The 23,609-nt window shown below is 47.7% G+C and overlaps 1 protein-coding gene across 6 annotated transcripts in view; it reads right to left on the bottom strand.

Moving 5' to 3' along the window:
- Positions 1 to 12,890: 12,890 nt before the first annotated feature.
- LOC137353125 (metastasis-associated protein MTA1-like) overlaps positions 12,891 to 23,609 on the bottom strand; it is a 135,047-nt gene continuing 124,328 nt past the window's right edge. For all 6 annotated transcript variants that reach the window (XM_068019143.1, XM_068019144.1, XM_068019145.1 and 3 more), the window contains 3 exons: positions 21,794 to 21,819; positions 20,647 to 20,801; positions 12,891 to 14,115 (listed from right to left, as the gene is read on the bottom strand). In XM_068019143.1, the coding sequence (XP_067875244.1) occupies positions 13,965 to 14,115; positions 20,647 to 20,801; positions 21,794 to 21,819 (332 nt within the window). In that variant the 3' untranslated portion in view covers positions 12,891 to 13,964. The remainder of the gene's footprint in view (positions 14,116 to 20,646; positions 20,802 to 21,793; positions 21,820 to 23,609) is intronic.

Here is a 23,609-nt window from a genome sequence, read left to right as displayed (position 1 = left end):
TTTTTGAAACCTCCGGTCCTGCTGCTCCTCGGGCTGTTCTGGCTCCTCTCACTCTCTCCCTCACGGGTTTTGGTGCGCTTTTTGAAACCTCCGGTCCTGTTGCTCCTCGGGCTGTCTGGCTCCTCTCTCTCTCTCGGGTTTTGGCGCGTTTTTTTTAAACCTCCGGTCCTGTTGCTCCTCGGGCTGTTCTGGCTCCTCTCACTCTCTCCCTCACGGGTTTTGGCACTTTTTTTTTTTAAACCTCCGGTCCTGTTGCTCCTCGGGCTGTTCTGGCTCCTCTCACTCTTATGTACCAAGAAACCCAGATCTCTCTGTACCACCGAGTTCTGCAATCCCTCTCTATTTAAATAATATACAGCTTTTCTATTCTTCCTGCCAAAGTGAACAACTTCACATTTTCCCACATTATACTCCATCTGCCAATTTTTTGCCCGCTCACTTAACCTATCTATATCCCTTTGTAGATTCTTTACCTCCTCTTGACAACTTACTTTCCTTCTTATCTTGATACCATTGGAAAATTTAGCTACCATACATTCAGTCCCTTCATCCAAGTCATTGATATAAATTATAAATAGTTGAGGCCCCATCATTGATCCCTGTGGCACTCCACTAGTTACAACTTGCCAACCCGAACAAGACCCATTTATCCCTACTCTTTGCTTCCTGTTAGCTAACCAGTCCTTTATCCATGCTCATATGTTACCCGCTACACCATGTGCTCTTATCTCTTTTATCGTGTGAAACAATTAAAAACTAAATTCTATCTTTCCCCGATAAGATCAAGCCACACAAGTTACCAGAAATATGAAAGGCAGCGATATCAAGCCACTAATGGTTACTGTTTATTTTATCAGAATTTCATCTCCTAAGAATGCAAGTTCTTCAATGTTGGAGTCATCTTAGTTATACAGTGTACCTCTGGTGCCATCACTTAAATTAGTAATGTCAGGAATTGGGAAAACTCGTGTTTTCACTAATACAATGTTTGAAATTTGGCCATATGTTAAAAGTCAAAGATAAGTAGCTAGACCCTTTTAGGCTGAAGTTTATTAACACTTGATTGGGAAGCTATAGTTATGACTTCAACGCTATCAAGATATTTGTGCATTTATTTTTTACATTCAATTGATCACAGATTTTATAAGTCCACAGAATGCAGTGTGCCACCATTAAATGCATATTTCCATAAATGAGTTGGACTTGGGAAAAGAAAGTCCTTGCATTTATATGGCGTCTTTCATGACCACCAGAGCGCTTTACAGCCAATTAAGTACTTTTGAAGTGTAGTAACTGTTGTCACGTAAATACAAAATCAAAATTTGCAAACTGCAAATAAGACTTTCAAAATGAGCAACTGGCAAATTAATTTATAATATAGATAAATGCGGAGTGATGCATTTTGTTGGAAGAGATAAATAGTTGTCTAAATGGGGTTGAGGAGCAAAGGGATCGAGGAATACTGAATCATAAATCATTAGAAGTATGTTTACAGAGCTATGAAAATGCAAGCAAAGCACTGAGGTTCATTATTAGTGTTACGACCAGGTGAGAAAGGGGTCTAGGGTTCCCTCTCAGCCTTCACCTGGTCTTACTGTCACAGGGTTTTATTTTAAACACGCCATTTTTTTTTTTAGCTCCCACTTAGTGAATCTTTGTTCACTAACTTCCAATTATAAGGCAAAGAAACCAGCCAAACAGGTTTTCTTGGGTTTAAAGAAAAAAGGTTGAACTTTATTAAACTTAAACTCAAATTCAGTTAACACCTCCGGATACACAATGTGCCCACGCTAGCATGCATACGCTATACACATATGCAGATAGAGACAGAAAAGAGAAGAAATTAAAGTGGAAAAATTTGAGGTAATATCTGAAGATGGTTTTGGTTACTGTTCTTCAAACTCACTGTAAATCTCTTGATTGTAGGTAGGTCTTGCTTTGCTTTGGCGCCCAGTATTCTTCTAAAATCTGTTCGATGTCGGAGACTTTTCTCTCTTTAAGTTCATGTGTCCTCAGTGGGTCCAGAGGCTTGTGAGAAAGAGATGGGAGCATTCAGGAGAGGTCTTCTCACTCCAGGAGCAAACAGTCTTTCTGGAGTTCAAACACTTTGTGGCTAGTTCAAAAACCCCTGGACCAGTTAGTCATGTGACCAGCTGGTTTAACCAGTCCTGGCTTTTGTGGATTGTATCACCTTAGCAGTCTCTGGAATGCTCTTCCTTCAATGTCTGGTGATCAAAATCCACTGTGGGTTGAATGTGTCAGGGAATGGTCCTTTTCTCTCCACAAGCACGGTCTGATTGAATATTTAATGATCAAAATGTTGCAGTGCTGAACGTAAAGATATCACACTATTAGTTTTCTTTCTGTATCAGGATTCAAGTTGAATGCCTCAATGTTTGCTTTAAGCTGACCATTTGTTACTACAGCCAGCAGATGATCAGCACAGTGAAAAAGATTAGTCTCTGAAAGGCCTAGTTTTAACCCAGTGTTCTTTCTCAGCTGATAATAAAAGCAAAATCCTGCAGATGCTGGAACTACTCAGCAGGTCTGGCAGCATCTGTGGAGAGAGAAGCAGAGTTAACGTTTCAGGTCAGTGACCTTGCATCACAAGTGGCAAAAGTTAGAAATGGAATAGGTTTTAAGCAAATAAAGCAGGGGTGGGGCAAGAGATAACAAAAGGGAAGGTGTTGTTAGGACAGGGAATAACTGATCAGAAGGTCATGGAGCAATGACAAATGATATGTTAATGGTGTGCTGAAAAACAAAGCGTTAGTGCAGTGAGGGTGTTAATTGACAGAAAAATGAACAGCCCTGGCCCAAAGCACAAACATGAAAAAAAAAAGTGGGCAGGCACATGATAGAAAATATATATATATATATAAAAAAAATAAACATGTTGTTTGAATTGAGTAACCTATGTCATGGCTGTTAGCCTGGTGACTGTCTCTGCTGTGTGTCTGAAAAAAAAAAAACAATCAATCTAGGGATGTAGTCATTCAGGTTCTACAAGAACACAATGGTCATTCAAAACTGACAAAACCTACACAAAACATTGGGAGGGGATCAGCAGTACATTGAGAAAGGGAGAACTTACTACAGCATACATGGTATTTTAGACAGGTCCAAGGGTTTAATAAATGATGCAAATGTATTAATGATACATTGGTCCAAAGTGTGCAGGGACTATTAATCTATTGTTTTAAGAGGTAATTTAAACTTTATTGGACAATAAGGTTCCTCCAGGCCTCTCTGACTGAAATGAAATGGTAATTAAGGGAACATGTAATGCAGGTGAATACAAGGACGCTGCTGAATAGATGAGGTATATGCAAGAAAATTGCACCAATTAGGGTCTAAAGTCAATACATGAAGTGACCATGGTGAATTTTACAATAACCAGAACCAAGGGGTTAGGGGGAAAGATTGAGTACACCCACCAGAAACAGCTCGGCAAAGGAAGCAATACACAAAGATTGTTATCGGAAATCAAGAGAGCATCATTAATAATTGCTGGCGTTCCCTTGGAATTGGCTATACCCATACTTAACACTGAAAAATGAAAAGATGCAGAGTTAATGTTTCAAGTCACTGACTTATTGGCAGAAGATGGAAAGGTTAACTCTGTTTCTCTTTCCACAGATGCTGCCTGATCGGAGTATTTCCAGCATTTTGTGTTTTTATTTCAGATTTCCAACAACTGCAGCATTAACGTTTGCGATGAGAAAATGCATTACAGCCTGGCAGCACCTGAAGCATTAGGATGATACAGTTAGGGGGAAGGGAGAGACAGATGAGGCCTCCAAATCCTGCCCAATCTTTTTGTTAAGACAACCAGAAAATGCAGACATGGCCTGTACTTGATGACACATGATCCTTGGCTGCGTACACGCAGATGTGATATATTGTGCGTGAGGAAACCAGTATGCGAAATACATGTACTAAATGACAGGTCTCAGACATGCTCAGTTGCATTCTCAACACCACTGCATGAAATGGTTAATGTGGCTCCATAGATTAAAAATACATTCTGCATCATGACTGGGTTTCCTGAATTAACATTGTCACTGGAACAGCTGAGGGCTGGCGACAACAGAAGATCTTCCAGCTCTCCTTTCAGTGTTATGTCCTGCAGCTAATCCCTTGCTATATTGGGGGGGAGATAGTCAGTTAGGGGGGAACTTAGTTCTAAGAGTGGCTTTCAGTACAGTGCAGTATGATTTTCCTTTTCATGTGCAATATTAACCAATTAAAACTGAGAACTAATGGTTGCTGATAGCTACGTGATGTTAACAAGGTGAGGTGTGCATTTTAGTAACATTCCCAAGATGGCACAAAAGAGAGACAGATTCTGATCGACAGATAGTAAAGAAATCCATTTTATATTTGCTTCACGGTTAAAAGCTTATAATTAAGATTGCAAATGTGGTTAAGAGTTTCAAGCAGCCTGCTTCCTTGGCCAGGCAGCACATAGTTATGGATAATTTAATCTCTAGTTGTAAACGAGTACTACATTCAATGCCTCGCTAACCAAACAGTTCAGCTCGTTAGTCATGGGGCCAGAAAAACTTGAGCGAAGAGATGTTTAGAAAGCCTGGAATGTCTGGACACTGGTACAAGTTAGTACTGTGAATGGATTCGCAATGTGGGTGTTGAAGGAATGGTGCAGGTAAACACTAGAATGTTCTCCGCGAGGGTCAGCACCAAGAGTAACTGTACCCCAGCCAGGGTCAGCACCTAGAGGAACTGTACCCCAGCCAGGGTCAGCACCTAGAGGAACTGTACCCCAGCCAGGGTCAGCACCTCGAGGAACTGTACCCCAGCCAGGGTCAGCACCTCGAGGAACTGTACCCCAGCCAGGGTCAGCACCTCGAGGAACTGTACCCCAGCCAGGGTCAGCACCTAGAGGAACTGTACCCCAGCCAGGGTCAGCACCTAGAGGAACTGTACCCCAGCCAGGGTCAGCACCTAGAGGAACTGTACCCCAGCCAGGGTCAGCACCTAGAGGAACTGTACCCCAGCCAGGGTCAGCACCTTGAGGAACTGTACCAGAGCGAGTCCCAGCACCTTGAGGAACTGTACCCGAGCCAGTCTCAGCACCCTGAGGAACTGTACCCGAGCGAGGGTCAGCACCTCGAGGAACTGTACCCGAGCCAGTCTCAGCACCTCGAGGAACTGTACCCGAGCGAGGGTCGGCACCTAGAGGAACGGTACCCGAGCGAGGGTCGGCACCTAGAGGAACGGTACCCGAGCGAGGGTCGGCACCTAGAGGAACGGTACCCGAGCGAGGGTCGGCACCTAGAGGAACGGTACCCGAGCGAGGGTCGGCACCTAGAGGAACTGTACCCCAGCAAGGGTCGGCACCTAGAGGAACTGTACCCGAGCAAGGCTCAGCACCTTGAGGAACGGTACCCGAGCAAGGGTCGGCACCTAGAGGAACTGTACCCGAGCGAGTTTCAGCACCTTGAGGAACGGTACCCGAGCAAGGGTCGGCACCTAGAGGAACTGCACCCGAGCGAGGGTCAGCACCTTGAGGAACTGTACCCGAGCGAGTCCCAGCACCTAGAGGAACTGTACCCGAGCGAGGGTCGGCACCTTGAGGAACGGTACCCGAGCGAGTTTCAGCACCTTGAGGAACGGTACCCGAGCAAGTCTCAGCACCTTGAGGAACTGTACCCGAGCAAGTCTCAGCACCTTGAGGAACGGTACCCGAGCAAGTCTCAGCACCTTGAGGAACGGTACCCGAGCAAGTCTCAGCACCTTGAGGAACTGTACCCGAGCAAGTCTCAGCACCTTGAGGAACGGTACCCGAGCAAGTCTCAGCACCTAGAGGAACTGTACCCGAGCGAGGGTCAGCACCTTGAGGAACTGTTCCCGAGCGAGTCTCAGCACCTAGAGGAACTGTACCCGAGCGAGGGTCGGCACCTTGAGGAACTGTACCCGAGCAAGGGTCGGCACCTAGAGGAACGGTACCCGAGCGAGGGTCGGCGCCTAGAGGAACTGTACCCGAGCCAGTCTCGGCACCTTGAGGAACTGTACCCGAGCCAGTCTCAGCACCTTGAGGAACTGTACCCGAGCCAGTCTCAGCACCTTGAGGAACTGTACCCGAGCCAGTCTCAGCACCTTGAGGAACTGTACCCCAGCCAGTCTCAGCACCTTGAGGAACTGTACCCGAGCCAGTCTCAGCACCTTGAGGAACTGTACCCGAGCAAGGGTCGGCACCTTGAGGAACTGTACCCGAGCGAGGGTCGGCACCTTGAGGAACTGTACCCGAGCCAGTCTCAGCACCTTGAGGAACTGTACCCGAGCCAGTCTCAGCACCTTGAGGAACTGTACCCGAGCAAGGGTCGGCACCTAGAGGAACTGTACCCGAGCAAGGGTCGGCACCTAGAGGAACGGTACCCGAGCAAGGGTCGGCACCTAGAGGAACGGTACCCGAGCGAGGGTCGGCACCTAGAGGAACTGTACCCGAGCGAGGGTCGGCACCTTGAGGAACTGTACCCGAGCCAGTCTCAGCACCTTGAGGAACTGTACCCGAGCAAGGGTCGGCACCTAGTGGAACTGTACCCCAGCCAGGGTCGGCACCTAGAGGAACTGTACCCCAGCCAGGGTCGGCACCTAGAGGAACTGTACCCCAGCCAGGGTCAGCACCTTGAGGAACTGTACCCGAGCGAGGGCCAGCACCTTGAGGAACTGTACCCGAGCGAGGGTCAGCACCTAATGGAACTGTACCCCAGCCAGGGTCAGCACCTAATGGAACTGTACCCGAGCGAGGGTCAGCACCTCGAGGAACTGTACCCGAGCCAGTCTCAGCACCTCGAGGAACTGTACCCGAGCCAGTCTCAGCACCTAGAGGAACTGTACCCGAGCGAGGGTCGGCACCTAGAGGAACGGTACCCGAGCGAGGGTCGGCACCTAAAGGAACTGTACCCAAGCGAGTCTCAGCACCCTGAGGAACTGTACCCGAGCGAGGGCCAGCACCTTGAGGAACTGTACCCAAGCGAGTCTCAGCACCCTGAGGAACTGTACCCGAGCGAGGGTCAGCACCTAAAGGAACTGTACCCGAGCGAGGGTCAGCACCTAAAGGAACTGTACCCGAGCGAGGGTCAGCACCTAAAGGAACTGTACCCGAGCGAGGGTCAGCACCTTGAGGAACTGTACCAGAGCGAGTCCCAGCACCTTGAGGAACTGTACCCGAGCCAGTCTCAGCACCTTGAGGAACTGTACCCGAGCGAGGGTCGGCACCTAGTGGAACTGTACCCCAGCCAGGGTCAGCACCTTGAGGAACTGTACCCCAGCCAGGGTCAGCACCTTGAGGAACTGTACCCCAGCCAGGGTCGGCACCTAGAGGAACTGTACCCCAGCCAGGGTCGGCACCTTGAGGAACTGTACCCGAGCGAGGGCCAGCACCTTGAGGAACTGTACCCAAGCGAGTCTCAGCACCCTGAGGAACTGTACCCGAGCGAGTCCCAGCACCTTGAGGAACTGTACCCGAGCAAGGGTCGGCACCTAGAGGAACTGTACCCGAGCAAGGGTCGGCACCTAGAGGAACTGTACCCGAGCAAGGGTCGGCACCTAGAGGAACGGTACCCGAGCGAGGGTCGGCGCCTAGAGGAACGGTACCCGAGCGAGGGTCGGCACCTTGAGGAACTGTACCCGAGCCAGTCTCAGCACCTTGAGGAACTGTACCCGAGCGAGTCTCAGCACCTTGAGGAACTGTACCCGAGCGAGGGTCGGCACCTAGAGGAACTGTACCCCAGCCAGGGTCAGCACCTTGAGGAACTGTACCCGAGCCAGTCTCAGCATCTTGAGGAACTGTACCCGAGCGAGTCTCAGCACCTTGAGGAACTGTACCCCAGCCAGGGTCAGCACCTTGAGGAACTGTACCCGAGCCAGTCTCAGCACCTTGAGGAACTGTACCCGAGCGAGGGCCAGCACCTTGAGGAACTGTACCCGAGCCAGTCTCAGCACCTTGAGGAACTGTACCCGAGCCAGTCTCAGCACCTAATGGAACTGTACCCGAGCGAGGGCCAGCACCTTGAGGAACTGTACCCGAGCCAGTCTCAGCACCTTGAGGAACTGTACCCGAGCCAGTCTCAGCACCTTGAGGAACTGTACCCGAGCCAGTCTCAGCACCTTGAGGAACTGTACCCCAGCCAGGGTCAGCACCTAATGGAACTGTACCCGAGCGAGGGCCAGCACCTTGAGGAACTGTACCCAAGCGAGTCTCAGCACCTTGAGGAACTGTACCCGAGCAAGGGTCGGCACCTAGAGGAACTGTACCCGAGCGAGGGTCGGCACCTAGAGGAACTGTACCCGAGCGAGGGTCGGCACCTAGAGGAACTGTACCCGAGCGAGGGTCGGCACCTTGAGGAACTGTACCCGAGCCAGTCTCAGCACCTTGAGGAACTGTACCCGAGCGAGGGTCGGCGCCTAGAGGAACTGTACCCGAGCGAGGGTCGGCACCTAGAGGAACTGTACCCGAGCGAGGGTCGGCACCTAGAGGAACTGTACCCGAGCGAGGGTCGGCACCTAGAGGAACTGTACCCGAGCGAGGGTCGGCGCCTAGAGGAACTGTACCCGAGCGAGGGTCGGCACCTAGAGGAACTGTACCCGAGCGAGGGTCGGCACCTTGAGGAACTGTACCCGAGCCAGTCTCAGCACCTTGAGGAACTGTACCCGAGCGAGGGTCGGCGCCTAGAGGAACTGTACCCGAGCGAGGGTCGGCACCTAGAGGAACGGTACCCGAGCGAGGGTCGGCACCTAGAGGAACTGTACCCGAGCGAGGGTCGGCACCTAGAGGAACTGTACCCGAGCGAGGGTCGGCACCTTGAGGAACTGTACCCGAGCCAGTCTCAGCACCTTGAGGAACTGTACCCGAGCCAGTCTCAGCACCTTGAGGAACTGTACCCGAGCGAGTCTCAGCACCTTGAGGAACTGTACCCCAGCCAGGGTCAGCACCTTGAGGAACTGTACCCCAGCCAGGGTCAGCACCTTGAGGAACTGTACCCGAGCGAGGGTCGGCACCTAGAGGAACTGTACCCGAGCGAGTCTCGGCACCTAAAGGAACTGTACCCGAGCGAGGGTCAGCACCTAAAGGAACTGTACCCGAGCGAGGGTCAGCACCTAAAGGAACTGTACCCGAGCGAGGGTCAGCACCTAAAGGAACTGTACCCGAGCGAGGGTCAGCACCTAAAGGAACTGTACCCGAGCGAGGGTCAGCACCTAAAGGAACTGTACCCGAGCGAGGGTCAGCACCTAAAGGAACTGTACCCGAGCGAGGGTCAGCACCTAAAGGAACTGTACCCGAGCGAGGGTCAGCACCTAAAGGAACTGTACCCGAGCGAGGGTCAGCACCTAAAGGAACTGTACCCGAGCGAGGGTCAGCACCTAAAGGAACTGTACCCGAGCGAGGGTCAGCACCTAAAGGAACTGTACCCGAGCGAGGGTCAGCACCTAAAGGAACTGTACCCGAGCGAGGGTCAGCACCTAAAGGAACTGTACCCGAGCGAGGGTCAGCACCTAAAGGAACTGTACCCGAGCGAGGGTCAGCACCTAAAGGAACTGTACCCGAGCGAGGGTCAGCACCTAAAGGAACTGTACCCGAGCGAGGGTCAGCACCTAGAGGAACTGTACCCGAGCGAGGGTCAGCACCTAAAGGAACTGTACCCGAGCGAGGGTCAGCACCTAGAGGAACTGTACCCGAGCGAGGGTCAGCACCTAAAGGAACTGTACCCGAGCGAGGGTCAGCACCTTGAGGAACTGTACCCCTGCGAGGCTCAGCATCTTGAGGAACTGTACCTGAGCAGGGCTCAGCACCTTGAGGAACTGTACCCAAGCCAGTCTCAGCACCTTGAGGAACTCTACCCGAGCGAGGCTCAGCACCTTGAGGAACTGTACGCGAGCGAGGCTCAGCACCTTGAGGAACTGTACGCGAGCGAGGCTCAGCACCTAAAGGAACTGTACCCGAGCGAGGGTCAGCACCTAAAGGAACTGTACCCGAGCGAGGGTCAGCACCTAAAGGAACTGTACCCGAGCGAGGGTCAGCACCTTGAGGAACTGTACCCGAGCAAGTCTCAGCACCTTGAGGAACTGTACCCGAGCAAGTCTCAGCACCTTGAGGAACTGTACCCAAGCCAGTCTCAGCACCTTGAGGAACTGTACGCGAGCGAGGCTCAGCACCTTGAGGAACTGTCCCCGAGCGAGGCTCAGCACCTTGAGGAACTGTACCCGAGCGAGGCTCAGCACCTAAAGGAACTGTACCCGAGCGAGGCTCAGCACCTTGAGGAACTGTACCCGAGCGAGGCTCAGCACCTTGAGGAACTGTACCCGAGCGAGGCTCAGCACCTTGAGGAACTGTACCCGTGCCAGGGTCAGCACCTCGAGGAACTGTACCCCAGTGAGAAACATAGAAAATAGGAGCAGTAGTAGGCCATTCTGCCCTGCTCTGCCATTCATTATGATTGCGGCTGATCATCCAACTCGGTAACCTGTTTCCTCTTTCCCCCCACATCCTTTGATCCCTTTGGACCCAAGAGCTCTATCTAACTCCTTCTTGAAAACATGCAATGTTTTGGCCTTAACTGCATTTTGTGGTAGCAAATTCCACAGGCTCACCACTCTCTGGGTGAAGAAATTTATCCGATCTCAGTCCTGAAAGGTTTGCCCCGTATCCTTAGACTATGACCTCTGTTTCTGGACTCCCCCACCATCGGGAACAGTCTTCCTGCATCTACCCTGTCAAGTCCTGTTAGAATTTTATTGGTTTCTATGAGATCCCCCCCTCACTCATCTGAACTCCAGCGAATAGAATCCTAACTGACTCAATCTCTCCTCAAACGTCAGTCCCGCCATCCCAGGAATCAGTCTGGTAAGCCTTCGCTGCACTCCCTCTATAGCAAGAACATCCTTCCTCAGATAAGGAGACCAAAACTGCACACAATATTCCAGGTGTGGCCTCACCAAGGCCCTGTATAATTGCAGCAAGACATCCCTGCTACCCGAGAGTCAGCACTTTGAGGAACTGTACCCTAGCGAGGGTCAGCATTTTCAGGAGGGGTGAAAAGTAGGAGAATCTGTAGCTCTCAGCCAGTTGCAGGTTTTGTGAGGACTGCTTGTACCTGTCAATTAACTCTGCACCGTTAATTACCCCTGTGGTAATTGACGAGGAAAAAATGCTGCTTTCACGGAGTAACCTGAGCTCTGCTGAATGTGCCAGGAGATGCAGTACAAGAACAAATAGATGCAGGAGTAGCCCTTTCAGCCTTTCAAACCTGCTCAACCATTCAATAAGATCATGGCTGACCTACCCCACAACTCCACCTTCTTGCACTAATCCCATATCCCTCAATTCCACTTGTATCAAAAAAAATCTATCATCCTTTATATTACACAACGCTTGAGCTTCTACAGCTGTCTGCAGTAGAGAATTCCAAAGATTCACAACCCTTTGAGTGGACAAATATCTCATCTTGGTCCTGAATGGCCAAACCCTTATCCTGACACTAGGACCCCTTGTTCTAAACTCCACGGTTAGCAGAAACATCCTCCCACCATCTGTCCTGCCAACCCCTTAAGAATTATACATATTTCAATGAGATCACCTCTTATTCTTCTAAATTCTAGGGAATATAGGCCTTGTCCACTCATTCTGTCCTCACAGGACAATCCCCTCATCCTCGGAATCAGTCCAGTGAACCTTCAATGCACTTCCTCTAAACATATCCTTCCATAGGTAAGGAGACCAAAACTGTACACAGAATGCCAGGTGTGGTCTTAACAGAGCTCTAGATATTTTCAGTAAGGCTCCTTACTCTTATTCTCCAATCCTTTTTGTAATAAAGGTTAACATACTATCTGCTTTAATTGCTTGCTGTACCTGCATGTTAGTTGTGTGATTTGTTTACAAGGACACGAGGCAGCACAGTGGCGCAGTTGTTAGCACTGCAGCCTCACAGCTACAGCGACCTAGGTTCGGTTCTGGGTACTGCCTGTGTGGAGTTTGCAATTTCTCCTTGTGACCACGTGGGTTTCCGCCGGGTACTCCAGTTTCCTCCCACAGCCAAAGACTTGCAGGTTGATAGGTAAAATTGGCTATTGTAAATTGCCCCTAGTGTAGGTAGGTGGTAGGAGAATTGAGGGAAGGTGGGGATGTGGTAGGGAATATGGGATTAATGTAGGATTAGTGTAAATGGGTGGTTGATGGTCAGCACAGACTCGGTGGGTCGAAGGGCCTATTTCAGTGCTGGATCTCTGACACCCAGGTCCCTCTGAATACAAGATTTCCCAATCACACCTTTTAAAAAATATTCTGCTTTTCTATTTTTCCCTTGCAAAATGGATATGCTCACATGTCCCATTATATCCCATCTGCCACATTCTTGCCCACTTGCCTAACCTGTCAATGTCCCTTTGTAGCTTCTATTCTTCCTCCTCACAGCTTCTCTGCCACCTTATCATATACTTCTTGAAATCCAAATGCACTAGATCCACCCTGCTAATTACATCCTAAAAAAAGAGATTTGTCAAACGTGATTTTCCTTTCCTAAATCGTGGTGACTCTGCCCAGTCATGATTTTTTTTCAGTGTCCTGTTATACCATCCCTAATAACGGACTCTAGCATTTTCCCGACAACTGATGTTGGACTAACCAGCCTATATTTCTGATTTTTCTCTCTCTCCTTGAATAGCGGGGTTAGCATTTGCTACCTTCCAAGCCATGGCGACTGTTATAGAATCTAGGGTATATATGTGAAGTCTGCACAAGGGCAGGGCGCAGAAAGGCAGAGCTTACACAAGTACTAAAAAGAAAAGGTGCCACAACTTTATCACCTAAAAATACCAAAAGAACAGTTCACAAAATAAAACGCTGGAGTAAAAGAAAGTAACTTGGAGAGATTTCAGTTGATGCTTTATTTTTTTCGTATGGCTAAGGATGAGCTTCATTTGACTGTTCTGTGAACACCAAGCCCAAGCTGCCCCAGGAGAGCAATGTACTTCCTTAAGCTGTTACAAATAGAATCAGTAAAACTTTACATCCACTGCCCCTCCCCTGAATCCTATGGAATGACTGAATAACACTAACTTACTAACTACATTAGCAGTGTATGTACATATCAGCACACTAAACTATAGAACCTTGTAGTAGTAATATATCTCACTGTGAAAATCAGGGTGTTTCAAACACAACCCAAGTCAGAAACATGGAAAAATATTTTGTACATAATTATTCACTGTGAAACTTGCAATAACGAATCTCAAGTGATGAAAAGATTCAAGGTCATACATGAAAAAAAGTCTTTTAAGAAAGTTCTTTCCTCTTCTGCTCCATTGGAAAACTGCACCATTTTAAATCAAGGATACAATATACAGTGTAACATGCAAAAACAATGCACTGCATTAACTGCACGCCAACCCGTCCATAAAAACATAACTTGCTTCTTAAACCGAGGAGAAACGGCACCTCCTTAAACTATTACAGACAATTCTCAAAATAAAAGGAATTCTTAAAATCTTTTTCTTTACTTTTTCTTTTTCTTTAAAAAAAACCTTTTACCAAGCCATAGACAACCACACTGTTCTGGGGGCCCCAGCAGCACACACTGGAGCAGAGGGTAGTTCGAAGAACAAAGAGAACCCACAGACCATTCAGGTTCGCAAATTACATCATGAGGCAGCTCCGCTTCCTGCGGGGACAAATGGGAAGGCGCAGCCACTGAGAAGAGGTGGAAGGGGCTGTCAGAACTGCCTTTAACTGTAGCCACCGGCCACTGTCCGTCCACTGCCATTGTCCACTCTGGAGGGAAACTGGAAATCTAACTCAAATAATAATCCTTCAATTTGATCTTAAACGTGAGGCTGACAAGCACTTGATTCGGAGTCTAGTTCAGGAGCTCTACTTCATGCGTACTGAAGGTTCAAGTATAACAGGGACTACAGTCTCGCTTTATTTAAAACTCCACTTTGCGTTAATCCTCGATGACTATTGGTTCTTCATTCATGGGCTGCCTGGGCTGCTGCGATGCAGAAGATGCGCGTCCTTGCCGGATGAGAATCTGCCTGTAGGGCTGGCGCGCTGCCCGCTTCATATCTACCGGCCCCAGCATTTTACGCACTTTCCTAGTTCCAAGAAAAAAAAATACTCTAAATAAAACCACAATTTGCACAACAGAAACATATTCCAAGTCAAAGTAACAGTTTCAGTCAGGTTTTGAATGGAGGGCTGAGAGTCCAGTTTTTGGCTCCAGTTTGCTTTTACTGTTCCTCACTTTGTATCTATGCCCCCTTGTCCCACAGTCCATTACCCACACTTGATGTCCCACAGCCAAGCAGCCTCACTAGCAAGGATGAAAAGTCCCAAGTTTTAAACATGACCATATCAATACTATTTAATAATTTGTATTCGTTGACGAGATCCCTCGATAATCTGTCTTGCTGTTTGAGCCTCTCTAGCCTTTCCTCATTGCTCATTCACTTCAGTGTAGTCACTGTTCTCTGTTCCATTTCTAATGCAGATGTATTCTTTCTGTGACATTGTGACCAATACTGCCCTGTGATCTGAGCAATGTGTTGTAATGGCAAAGCATTCTCCATACGGATCCAAGTGAAACTGCATCCACATGGGATAGAATACAGCATGTACATTAACACTCTGAAAATAAACTGCTTTATAGCCCCATCCTCTGTTTTTTCTGTAAACCTTTCTTTTACAGTGCCGCTCACCCAGCACACACTGACCAGAGCTCAATGCTGAGCCATAATGTACCCTGTGCTCTCCCTATATCTCAGCATTTCCCTCAGCTTCAAATCATTATCCGCTTTCCCTTAAACCACTCCCTGTGGAAAAGCATTCACAACTGCAATACTCACCATGTCAAAAAAAAACTTCCCTCCTCACTGTGGCAATTCTAAATTGATGACCCCTCACTGACCCCCCAACCAGTAGAGCCATAGAGTTATAAGCACAGAAACAGGCCCTTCGGCCCATTGTGTCCGTGCCAGCCATCAAGTACCCGTCTATTCTAATCCCATTTTCCAGCACTTGGGCAGTAGCCTTGTATGCTATGGTATTTCAAGTGCTCATCTAAATACTTGTTAAATGTTGTGAGGGTTCCTGCCTCTACCACCCCTTCAGGCAGTGTTCTCCAGATTTCAACCACCCTCTGGGTGAAAGTTTTTTTTTCCTCAAATACCCTCTAAACCTCCTGCCCCTTACCTTAAATCTATGCCCCCTGGTTATTGACACCTCTGCTAAGAGAAAAAGTTTCTTCCTAACTACCCTGTCTAAGCCCCTCAGAATTTTGTATACCTCAATCAGGTCCCCCCTCAGCCTTCTCTGATTTAAAGGTAAACAACCCTCGCCTATCCAGTCTCTCATCATAGCTCCAGGCAACATCCCGGTGAATCTCCTCTGCACCCTCTCCAGTGCAATCACATCCTTCCTATAGTGTGGCAACCAGAACTGTACACAGTACTCCAGCTGTGGCCTAACTAGCGTTTTATACAGCTGAATCATAACCTCCCTGCTCTTAGATTCTAAGTCTCGGCTAATAAAAACAAGTATCCCATATGTCTTCCTAACCACCTGTGCTGCTGTCTTCAGTGATCTATGGACAAATACACCAAGGTCCCTCTGACCCTTCGTACTTCCTAGGGTCCTACCATCCATTGTATATTCCCATGCCTTGTTAGTCCTCCCAAAATGCATCACCTCACACTTCTCAGGATTAAATTCCATTTGCCACTGCTCTGCCCATCTTACCAGCCCATCTATATTGTCCCATAATCTAAGGCTTTCCTCCTCACTATTTACAACACCAATTTTTGTGTCATTACGAACTTACTGATCCAAGACCTGAAACATTCTCATGTTTTTCTATGGATGCTGTTTTTCCAGCTATTTCTATTTACAAATGCTTGCGGTTTAATGCATGTACCTGTCGGGAAGAGAATAATTTGACGAAATAATTTGTTGTTAGCTATCATAGGTAGGAGAATTGAGGGAAGGTAGGGATGTGGTAGGGAATATGGGATCAATTTAGGATTAGTATAAATGGGTGGTTGATGGTCGGCACAGACTCGGTGGGCTGAAGGGCCTGTTTCAGTGCTGTATCTCTCTATGACTCTTTCCCTCCCATATTCACATCTAAATCATTAATGTACACTACAAACAGCAAGGGTCCCAGCACCGAGCCCTGTAGTACACCACTCTTCACAGGCTTCTAATCGCAAAAACAACCCTCAACCATCACTCTCTGCCTCTTGCCACGAAGCCAATTTTGGATCCAATTTGCCCTGCATCCCATGGGCTCTTACCTTCTTGACCAATCTCCCATGCGGGACCTTATCAAAATCGTTACTGAAGTCCATGTAGACTACATCAACTGCTTCACCCTCATCTACACACATAGTCACCTCCTCGAAAAATTCAATCAAATTGGTTAGACATGATCTCCCCCTGACAAAGCCATGCTGACTATCCCTGATTAATCCCTGCCTCTCCAAGTGGAGATTAATCCTGTCCCTCAGAAATTTTTTCCAATAATTTCCCTACCTCTGATGTTAGACACACTGGCCTGTAATTACCTGGTTTATCCCTACCATCCTTCTTGAATAATGGTATCACATTCACTGTCCTCCAGTCCTCTGACACCTCTCCTGTGGCGACAGAAGATCTGAAAATTTGTGTCAGAGCCCCTGCTATCTCCACTCTTGCCTCACATAACAGCCTGGGATATAATCTCATCTGGGCCTGGGGATTTATCCACTTTTAAGCCCGCTAAAACCACTAATACTTCCTCCCTGTCAATGCTAATTTGTTCAAGCATATCACAATCCCCTCCCTGATCTATAAACCTACATCGTCCTTCTCCATAGCGAACACAGATGAAAAGTAATCATTTAAAACCTCACCTACTTCCTCCGGCTCCACGCACAGATTGCCACTTTGGTCCCTGATGGGCCCAACTCTTTCCCTGGTTATCCTCCTGCCCTTAATATACTTATAAAACGACTTGGGATTTTCCTTTATCTTGCCCGCCACTATTTTTTCATGCCCCCTCTTCGCTCTCCTAATTACTTATTTAAGTACCCCCCCCCCCCACACACTTTTTGTACTCCTCTAGGGCCTCTGCTGTTTTCAGCCCTCTGAATCTGCCATAAGCCTCCTTTTTTTTCCTTATCCAATCCTCTATATCCTTTTGACATCCAGGGTTCCCTGGACTTGTTGGTCCTACCCTTCAACTTTACGGGAACATGTTGGCACTGAACTCTCACTATTTCCTTTTTGAATAACTCCCACTGACCAGACTTTCCTACAAGTAGCTGCTCCCAGTCCACTTTGGTCAGATCCTGTTTTTATCACATTGAAATCGGCCTTCCCCCAATTCAGTACCTTTATTTCCGGTCCACCGTTGTCCTTTTCCAAAACTACCTTAAATTTTTAGAGTTATGGTCACTATCCCGTAAATGTTCCCCCACTTGTCCGGCTTGTACCACTTGTAGAAATAGTCTTTCCTCCATTCACACTTTCAAAACTCTTCATAATTTAAAACCTCTCTCTGAAATCTCTGCTGCAGTGGGAATAGTCTCAGTATCCCATGCATCTCCTTACAACTGTATTTCCCATCTCTGCATCATCCTGGCGAATCTGCATCATACGCTCTCTATGGCTTTAATATCCTTTCTACAATGGGTTTTCCAAAACTGCACATGCTAACTGTGCCGCAACCAGAGTCTGTACAATGGTCAAGCCACAACTAGCAGATGGTTGGAAGTGGTGTTCCCCGGGGATCAGTGTCTACCAATGTTGTCTACCATTTACATAAACAGGTTGGGAATCAGAAGCACAATTGCAAAATTGTGAAGACCGTGACAAAATAAAAGAGGTTAATAACTTGTCGAATATGCATTTAAATGGCAAATTAATTTCGATGTAGTTAAGTGTGAGGTGGTGCATTTTGGTATTCGGACACCATATACAGCTCGGAAAATAGGAGTTTAAATGGAGCAGAGGAGTAAAGGGATTTAAGGATGCAAACAATAATGTACCGGTAAAGACCCTTTGGTCTATGCAGCTTGTCCCACACAATTGTGATAACTTGCATGTATTACAATAGATACAGTCTCCAACTCACCCAAAACCAAGTGATCTCCTGAGAGGCGCGATTCAGAGAGAAAATCTGGGAAAATTCCTCTCCGACTCAATCCCGATTGGGACCATAAACACAAGATAGTCACGAATAAGTATCATAGGGAATTCAGGAAAAACTTTTGTCCAGAATATGGTTAGGATATGGAACTTGCTACCATTTGGAGCAGTTGAGGCAAATAGGTTAGATAGATTTAAGGGCAAGAAAGATTAGCATGAGGGAGAAAGGAACAGAAGGATATGCTGATTGGCTTATATGAAGAGGGCTGGGAGGAGGCCAAGGTGGAGCATAAAACCCAGCATAGACCAGTTGGGCGGGATGGCCTGTTCAAAAATGTAATCATAATTTCTTTGTTGTTTTTTACTCCTATTTGCGGAAGTCAAGATGCTGCTGTTTTTTTTTATTCATTCATGGGATGTAGGCGTCACTGGCCAGGCCAGCATTTATTGCCCATCCCTAATTGCCCTTGAGAAAGTGGTGGTGAGCTGCCTTCTTGAACCGCTGTAGTCCATTTGGGGTAGGTATACCCACAGTGCTGTTAGGAAGGGAGTTCCAGGATTTTGACCCAGCGACAGTGAAGGAACGGTGATATAATTCCAAGTCAGGATGGTGTGTGACTTGGAGGGGAACTTGCAGGTGGTGGTGTTCCCATGTATTTGCGGCCCTTGTCCTTCTAGTTGGGAGATGTCATGGGTTTGGAAGGTGCTGTCTAAGGAGCCTTGGTGCATTGCATCTTGTAGATGGTACACACTGCCGCCACTGTGCGTCGGTGGTGGAGGGAGTGAATGTTTGTAGATGGGGTGCCAATCAAGCGGGCTGCCTTGTCCTGGATGGTGTCAAGCTTCTTGAGTGTTGTTGGAGCTGCACCCATCCAGGCAAGTGGAGAGTATTCCATCACACTCCTGACTTGTGCCTTGTAGATGGTGGACAGGCTCTGGGGAGTCAGGAGGTGAGTTACTCGCCGCAGGATTCCTAGCCTCTGGCCTGCTCTTGAAGCCACGGTATTTATATGGCTACTTCAGTTCAGTTTCTGGTCAATGGTAGCCCCTAGGATGTTGATAGTGGGGGATTCAGCGATGGTAATGCCGTTGAGTGTCAAGGGGAGATGGTTAGATTCTCTCTCGTTGGAGATGGTCATTGCCTGGCACTTGTGTGGTGCGAATGTTACTTGCCACTTATCAGCCCAAGCCTGGATATTGTCCAGGTCTTGCTGTATTTCTACACAGACTGCTTCAGTATCCGAGAAGTCACGAATGGTGCTGAACATTGTGCAATCATCAGCGAACATCCCCACTTCTGACCTTATGACTGAAGGAAGGTCATTGATGAAGCAGCTGAAGATGGTTGGGCCTAGGACACTACCCTGAGGAACTCCTGCAGTGATGTCCTGGAGCTCAGATGATTGACCTCCAACAACCACAACCATCTTCCCTTGTGCTAGGTATGACTCCAGCCAGCAAAGGGGTTTCCCCCTGATTCCCATTGACCTCAATTTTGCTAGGGCTCCTTGATGCCATACTCGGTCAAATGCTGCCTTGATGTCAAGGGCAGTCACTCTCACCTCACCTCTTGAGTTCAGCTCTTTTGTCCATGTTTGAACCAAGGCTGTAATGAGGTCAGGAGCTGAGTGGCCCTGGCGGAACCCAAACTGAGCGTCACTGAGCAGGTTATTGCTAAGCAAGTGCTGCTTGCTGGCACTGTTGATGACACCTTCCATCACTTTACTGATGATTGAGAGTAGGCTGATGGGGCGGTCATTGGCCAGGTTGGACTTGTCCTGCTTTTTGTGTACAGGACATACCTGGGCAATTTTCCACATTGCAGGGTAGATGCCAGTGTTGTAGCTGTACTGGAACAGTTTGGCTAGGGGCGTGGCAAGTTCTGGAGCACAGGTCTATTGTTGTTTTTCTGGATTTACCTGTTTGCACTCGCACTTTCAAGAAATTACTATTTGTGTTTAACCACAAGGGTCATTTGCAGAACTTTCTATGTTTATACTCAATTCTCGCTTCCCCCCTCCTCTCCTTCAGATTTCAGCACATTAAACTGTATCTACCCCTTCTGCTAGCCTGTCTGCCTGTGAGGTCTCTAACCCTCCTACTTGCATTGTCAGCGGGTTGAGATTATGCTCCTGATTCCCAAACCGAATCCACGTGGAGCACCTTCATAATGAACAAGAAAATGAGAAACGATATTAATAGTACTGCACTTTCTGTTAAGCCTGGAATCTGATTTTCACGCCATCATTTCAGCACGAGCATAATTTCTGTTGAATCAAATTGATCTAGTATACTGCTTTTAACATACTTACCACGAAAGCAACTAAACAGCGACATGAGAAGGGGGAGCAAGAAGTGCAAATTGCAGCTTACACTTCAAACCCTGACAGAAATAGGAAGGTCAAGCTGACAGGAGAGTACTAGCAAGCTCAGCAGACTTGCTGTGATCCGAGAAGCTCCCAGTCTGGCTGTCGGTAAAATAGGGTCAATATAGTAATTACCGAGTTTCGTCTGTCGCTATGAAAAGAACATCATCGGGTGCATCAATCCAGTTCATTCTTCTCCCCTTCATTGGCGGAAGGGACCCAGGCTTCAGCACTTTGGAGTTTCTCGAGTACGGTTTCCCGTTAATCATGTAACCTCGGTTAATGGCAGTCTGTCAAAGGACACAAACAATTAATGCTCAGCAACACAAGGTGTGGACTGTCAAAGTGAGCAGGGAGGGGAGGGGATACAGAGTTGGGGGGGGATGGGGAGACATGGCGACAGGAGGAAGATGGTACCAAGGGGAATGGGGAGAGGTTAGGCAAGGGGTAGAAATGGGGAGAGGCGGGACAGTAGCGGGGCAGAGGGTGGGTGGGGATATGGGGCAAGAACAGCCTGAAGCAACTGACCCAGTCATTTTTCCTCGCTGCTTTACAGAATAGCACTGTATCATTAACACAATCCAAAAACAATGCTCTGGGGTTATATAAGCAGAGACCTACACACAAACAGAAACCTCCCTAACTTGCAGTGGGTTGAGTCTATAATATCATACAACATTGGGAAAGAACACAGCATCTGACTGGTCCCAGTGATATTGCACTGAAGCATCAGCCTCTAGTCTTTGTTCACGTCTGTGGTGTGGCAGTGAACCCACACATTCTCAGAGCGAAAGTCATTTCCCCAAGGAACTATCGAGTGTCAGAGACTGAATACCTGGCACACAAGTGTGAAAACCTGAGGAACCTGTTTTTTTTCTTAGCTACTGTTGGGAGATCTTCCAGATGGACAGGAAACTGGTCAGGTGCTTCTCAGGATCGGAAATCAGGTGGGGTTATTCGAATTATTTTACTTCTCTGCTCCATTGGCAAAAATGAGAATGATCGTTGAAAGACTGGGGCAGTTGAGGCACTTTTCTGGTTTGGAACTGACGCACAAGACGAGTACAGAGAGAGGTCAGTTTTACTCTGCATCTAACCCGTGCTGTACCTGGCCTGGGAATGTGTGATGGGGAGAGTGTAGAGGGAGCTTTACTCTGTATCGAACCCAGGCTGTATCTGCCCCGAGTGTATCTGATGGCCACACTGGGTGCCTGAAATGGGATCCCTCTCATAAGGGCAAAAAAACTGTACAAGACATGAATTGCGTGTAGGAAACACTTACCATTTGTCTAACTTGTCCATGATTAGCTAAATATAAAGCAAGAAGTACAGTGTCAGTAGGTTTGATAATTACAACAAACAAGCCTGTCTCATCCCCAGCTCTGCAGCAAAAGGAACAGAGTTTGCAGACACAAACAACGCATACAGGCTTTGGGGAAGCCAGTCTGGTGTGTGAGATTTCTGCTTCTTTCCCTGATCGAAATATCCTCACGTCAAAGATTCTGCACCCAGGCTCCATCAATGGATCTCCTTAGCCAACCAGCATGAAGCATGTTTAAATACCCAGGGTCTCAGTGCCAATGATCAAAATCAAGCTGAATGCACAGGGAATGTGGACAGATTATGTATTTCAACTAGTCTTCCTCATTCTGTCAATAAATTCAATCTCCACTGACCATACAGGAATTACTATCACCACCCCAGGAGAGGTCACCAGAGAGGCAATCTACCCACAACCTGTTGTATCAGACCTTCTCGGAGATAAATCAGTTTTTGGCTTGGCAGAGACAGGAATGAGACATATTACGAGAAGTTAGAGCACCAAAACATTCCAGTCAAACTGAGCCATCTTGGTCTGTCAAGGCTTGGTGCCCAAGGGTTACAGAAGACACCAGCCAGGGTTCCTGCTCCTGATCACCCTGCTGTCAAGTGCAGCTATGCAGATTGCAGGTAAGGACAGCAACAGTCTTGATCACTCCACAGCTGCACAGCCCTTGGTGAGACAACGGACTGACAAAAGTCTCCCAGAGCTGCAGGCCATGCCAGTCAATAAACAGGAAGGAACTCTGTACATGACTGATCAACTTCGGAATACCGATGCATCTACATTACATCCAATCTCCACATGCAGGTGGAAAGAATATAGAGCAGCACCAGGACTGGGGCAGGGGTCTGTCAGTTGCATCTACAGGTCAATGCTGAAACTGGAGAGGCAAACAGCAAAAAATCAAGCAGCTTACTGTACTGAGTGACACAAATAAAACCAAAAGAAGTTTGAAAATCACTGGATTGGGAGGCCACTGGAAATAAACCCACACAGCTTGGACCTGAGACTGAAGGTCAGCCTCTGGACACAAGGAATGGTCATCCCAGAAACCTTCTCCTGTACAATGGACAGTTATCACTAACTGTATGCAGAAGCTGGAGGAACAAAGACTAACTGATTCACTCCTTTAGTTGGAATTTGGTTTACTGTGCTCAACGGTAGGTAACTGCAGCCCAAGCTCACCAGTACTGCACAGCAGGTTTCTCACTCCAAGACTGCAGCTCATCTGTACCACTGCACTTCCCCTCAATTAAGGCCTTTTTTTGCACAAAACCTTTAACAAAACTCCTGAACCAAAATTCAACAGTCTCGGACTATACCAGGGGCTCTGGAGCTGATGCACTCTCACATTCATGCTTAACCAAACACTTATTGAACTTTTCAGATCTCATTAATTCACTGAAGAAAATATTCACATACACAGGGGCCTCAAAATTTTAGTAGACTGTTGTGTTTGATCTGGAAAGGCTGGATTTGGAGCCAGTCTGGGATTTTCCCATGCTTACTTTATCAAACCCAGTTGATAATTTACATTGAGCAGGATTGAGCAGGCATCATTCGTGCCTCACCGATGAGAGTAACAGGCAATGGTGGGAATTCAATGGTTCCAATGAACTAAACCCATAATTTAAAATAGGCTTTCCATGTCTAGCAGCATTACCACGTTTCCAGAAAAATAACCAACTGGTTCTGAACGCGGTCATTTCTTGTCTTCACTACCCCGTGCTTCCTAAGCAAATGGCTGATTCCAGATTCAAACACAGGCACTGAA

This window comes from Heterodontus francisci, chromosome 40, assembly GCF_036365525.1.
Source record: "Heterodontus francisci isolate sHetFra1 chromosome 40, sHetFra1.hap1, whole genome shotgun sequence".
Classification (NCBI taxonomy): Eukaryota; Metazoa; Chordata; class Chondrichthyes; order Heterodontiformes; family Heterodontidae; genus Heterodontus; species Heterodontus francisci.
This window is presented reverse-complemented; position numbering and strand designations above follow the sequence as displayed.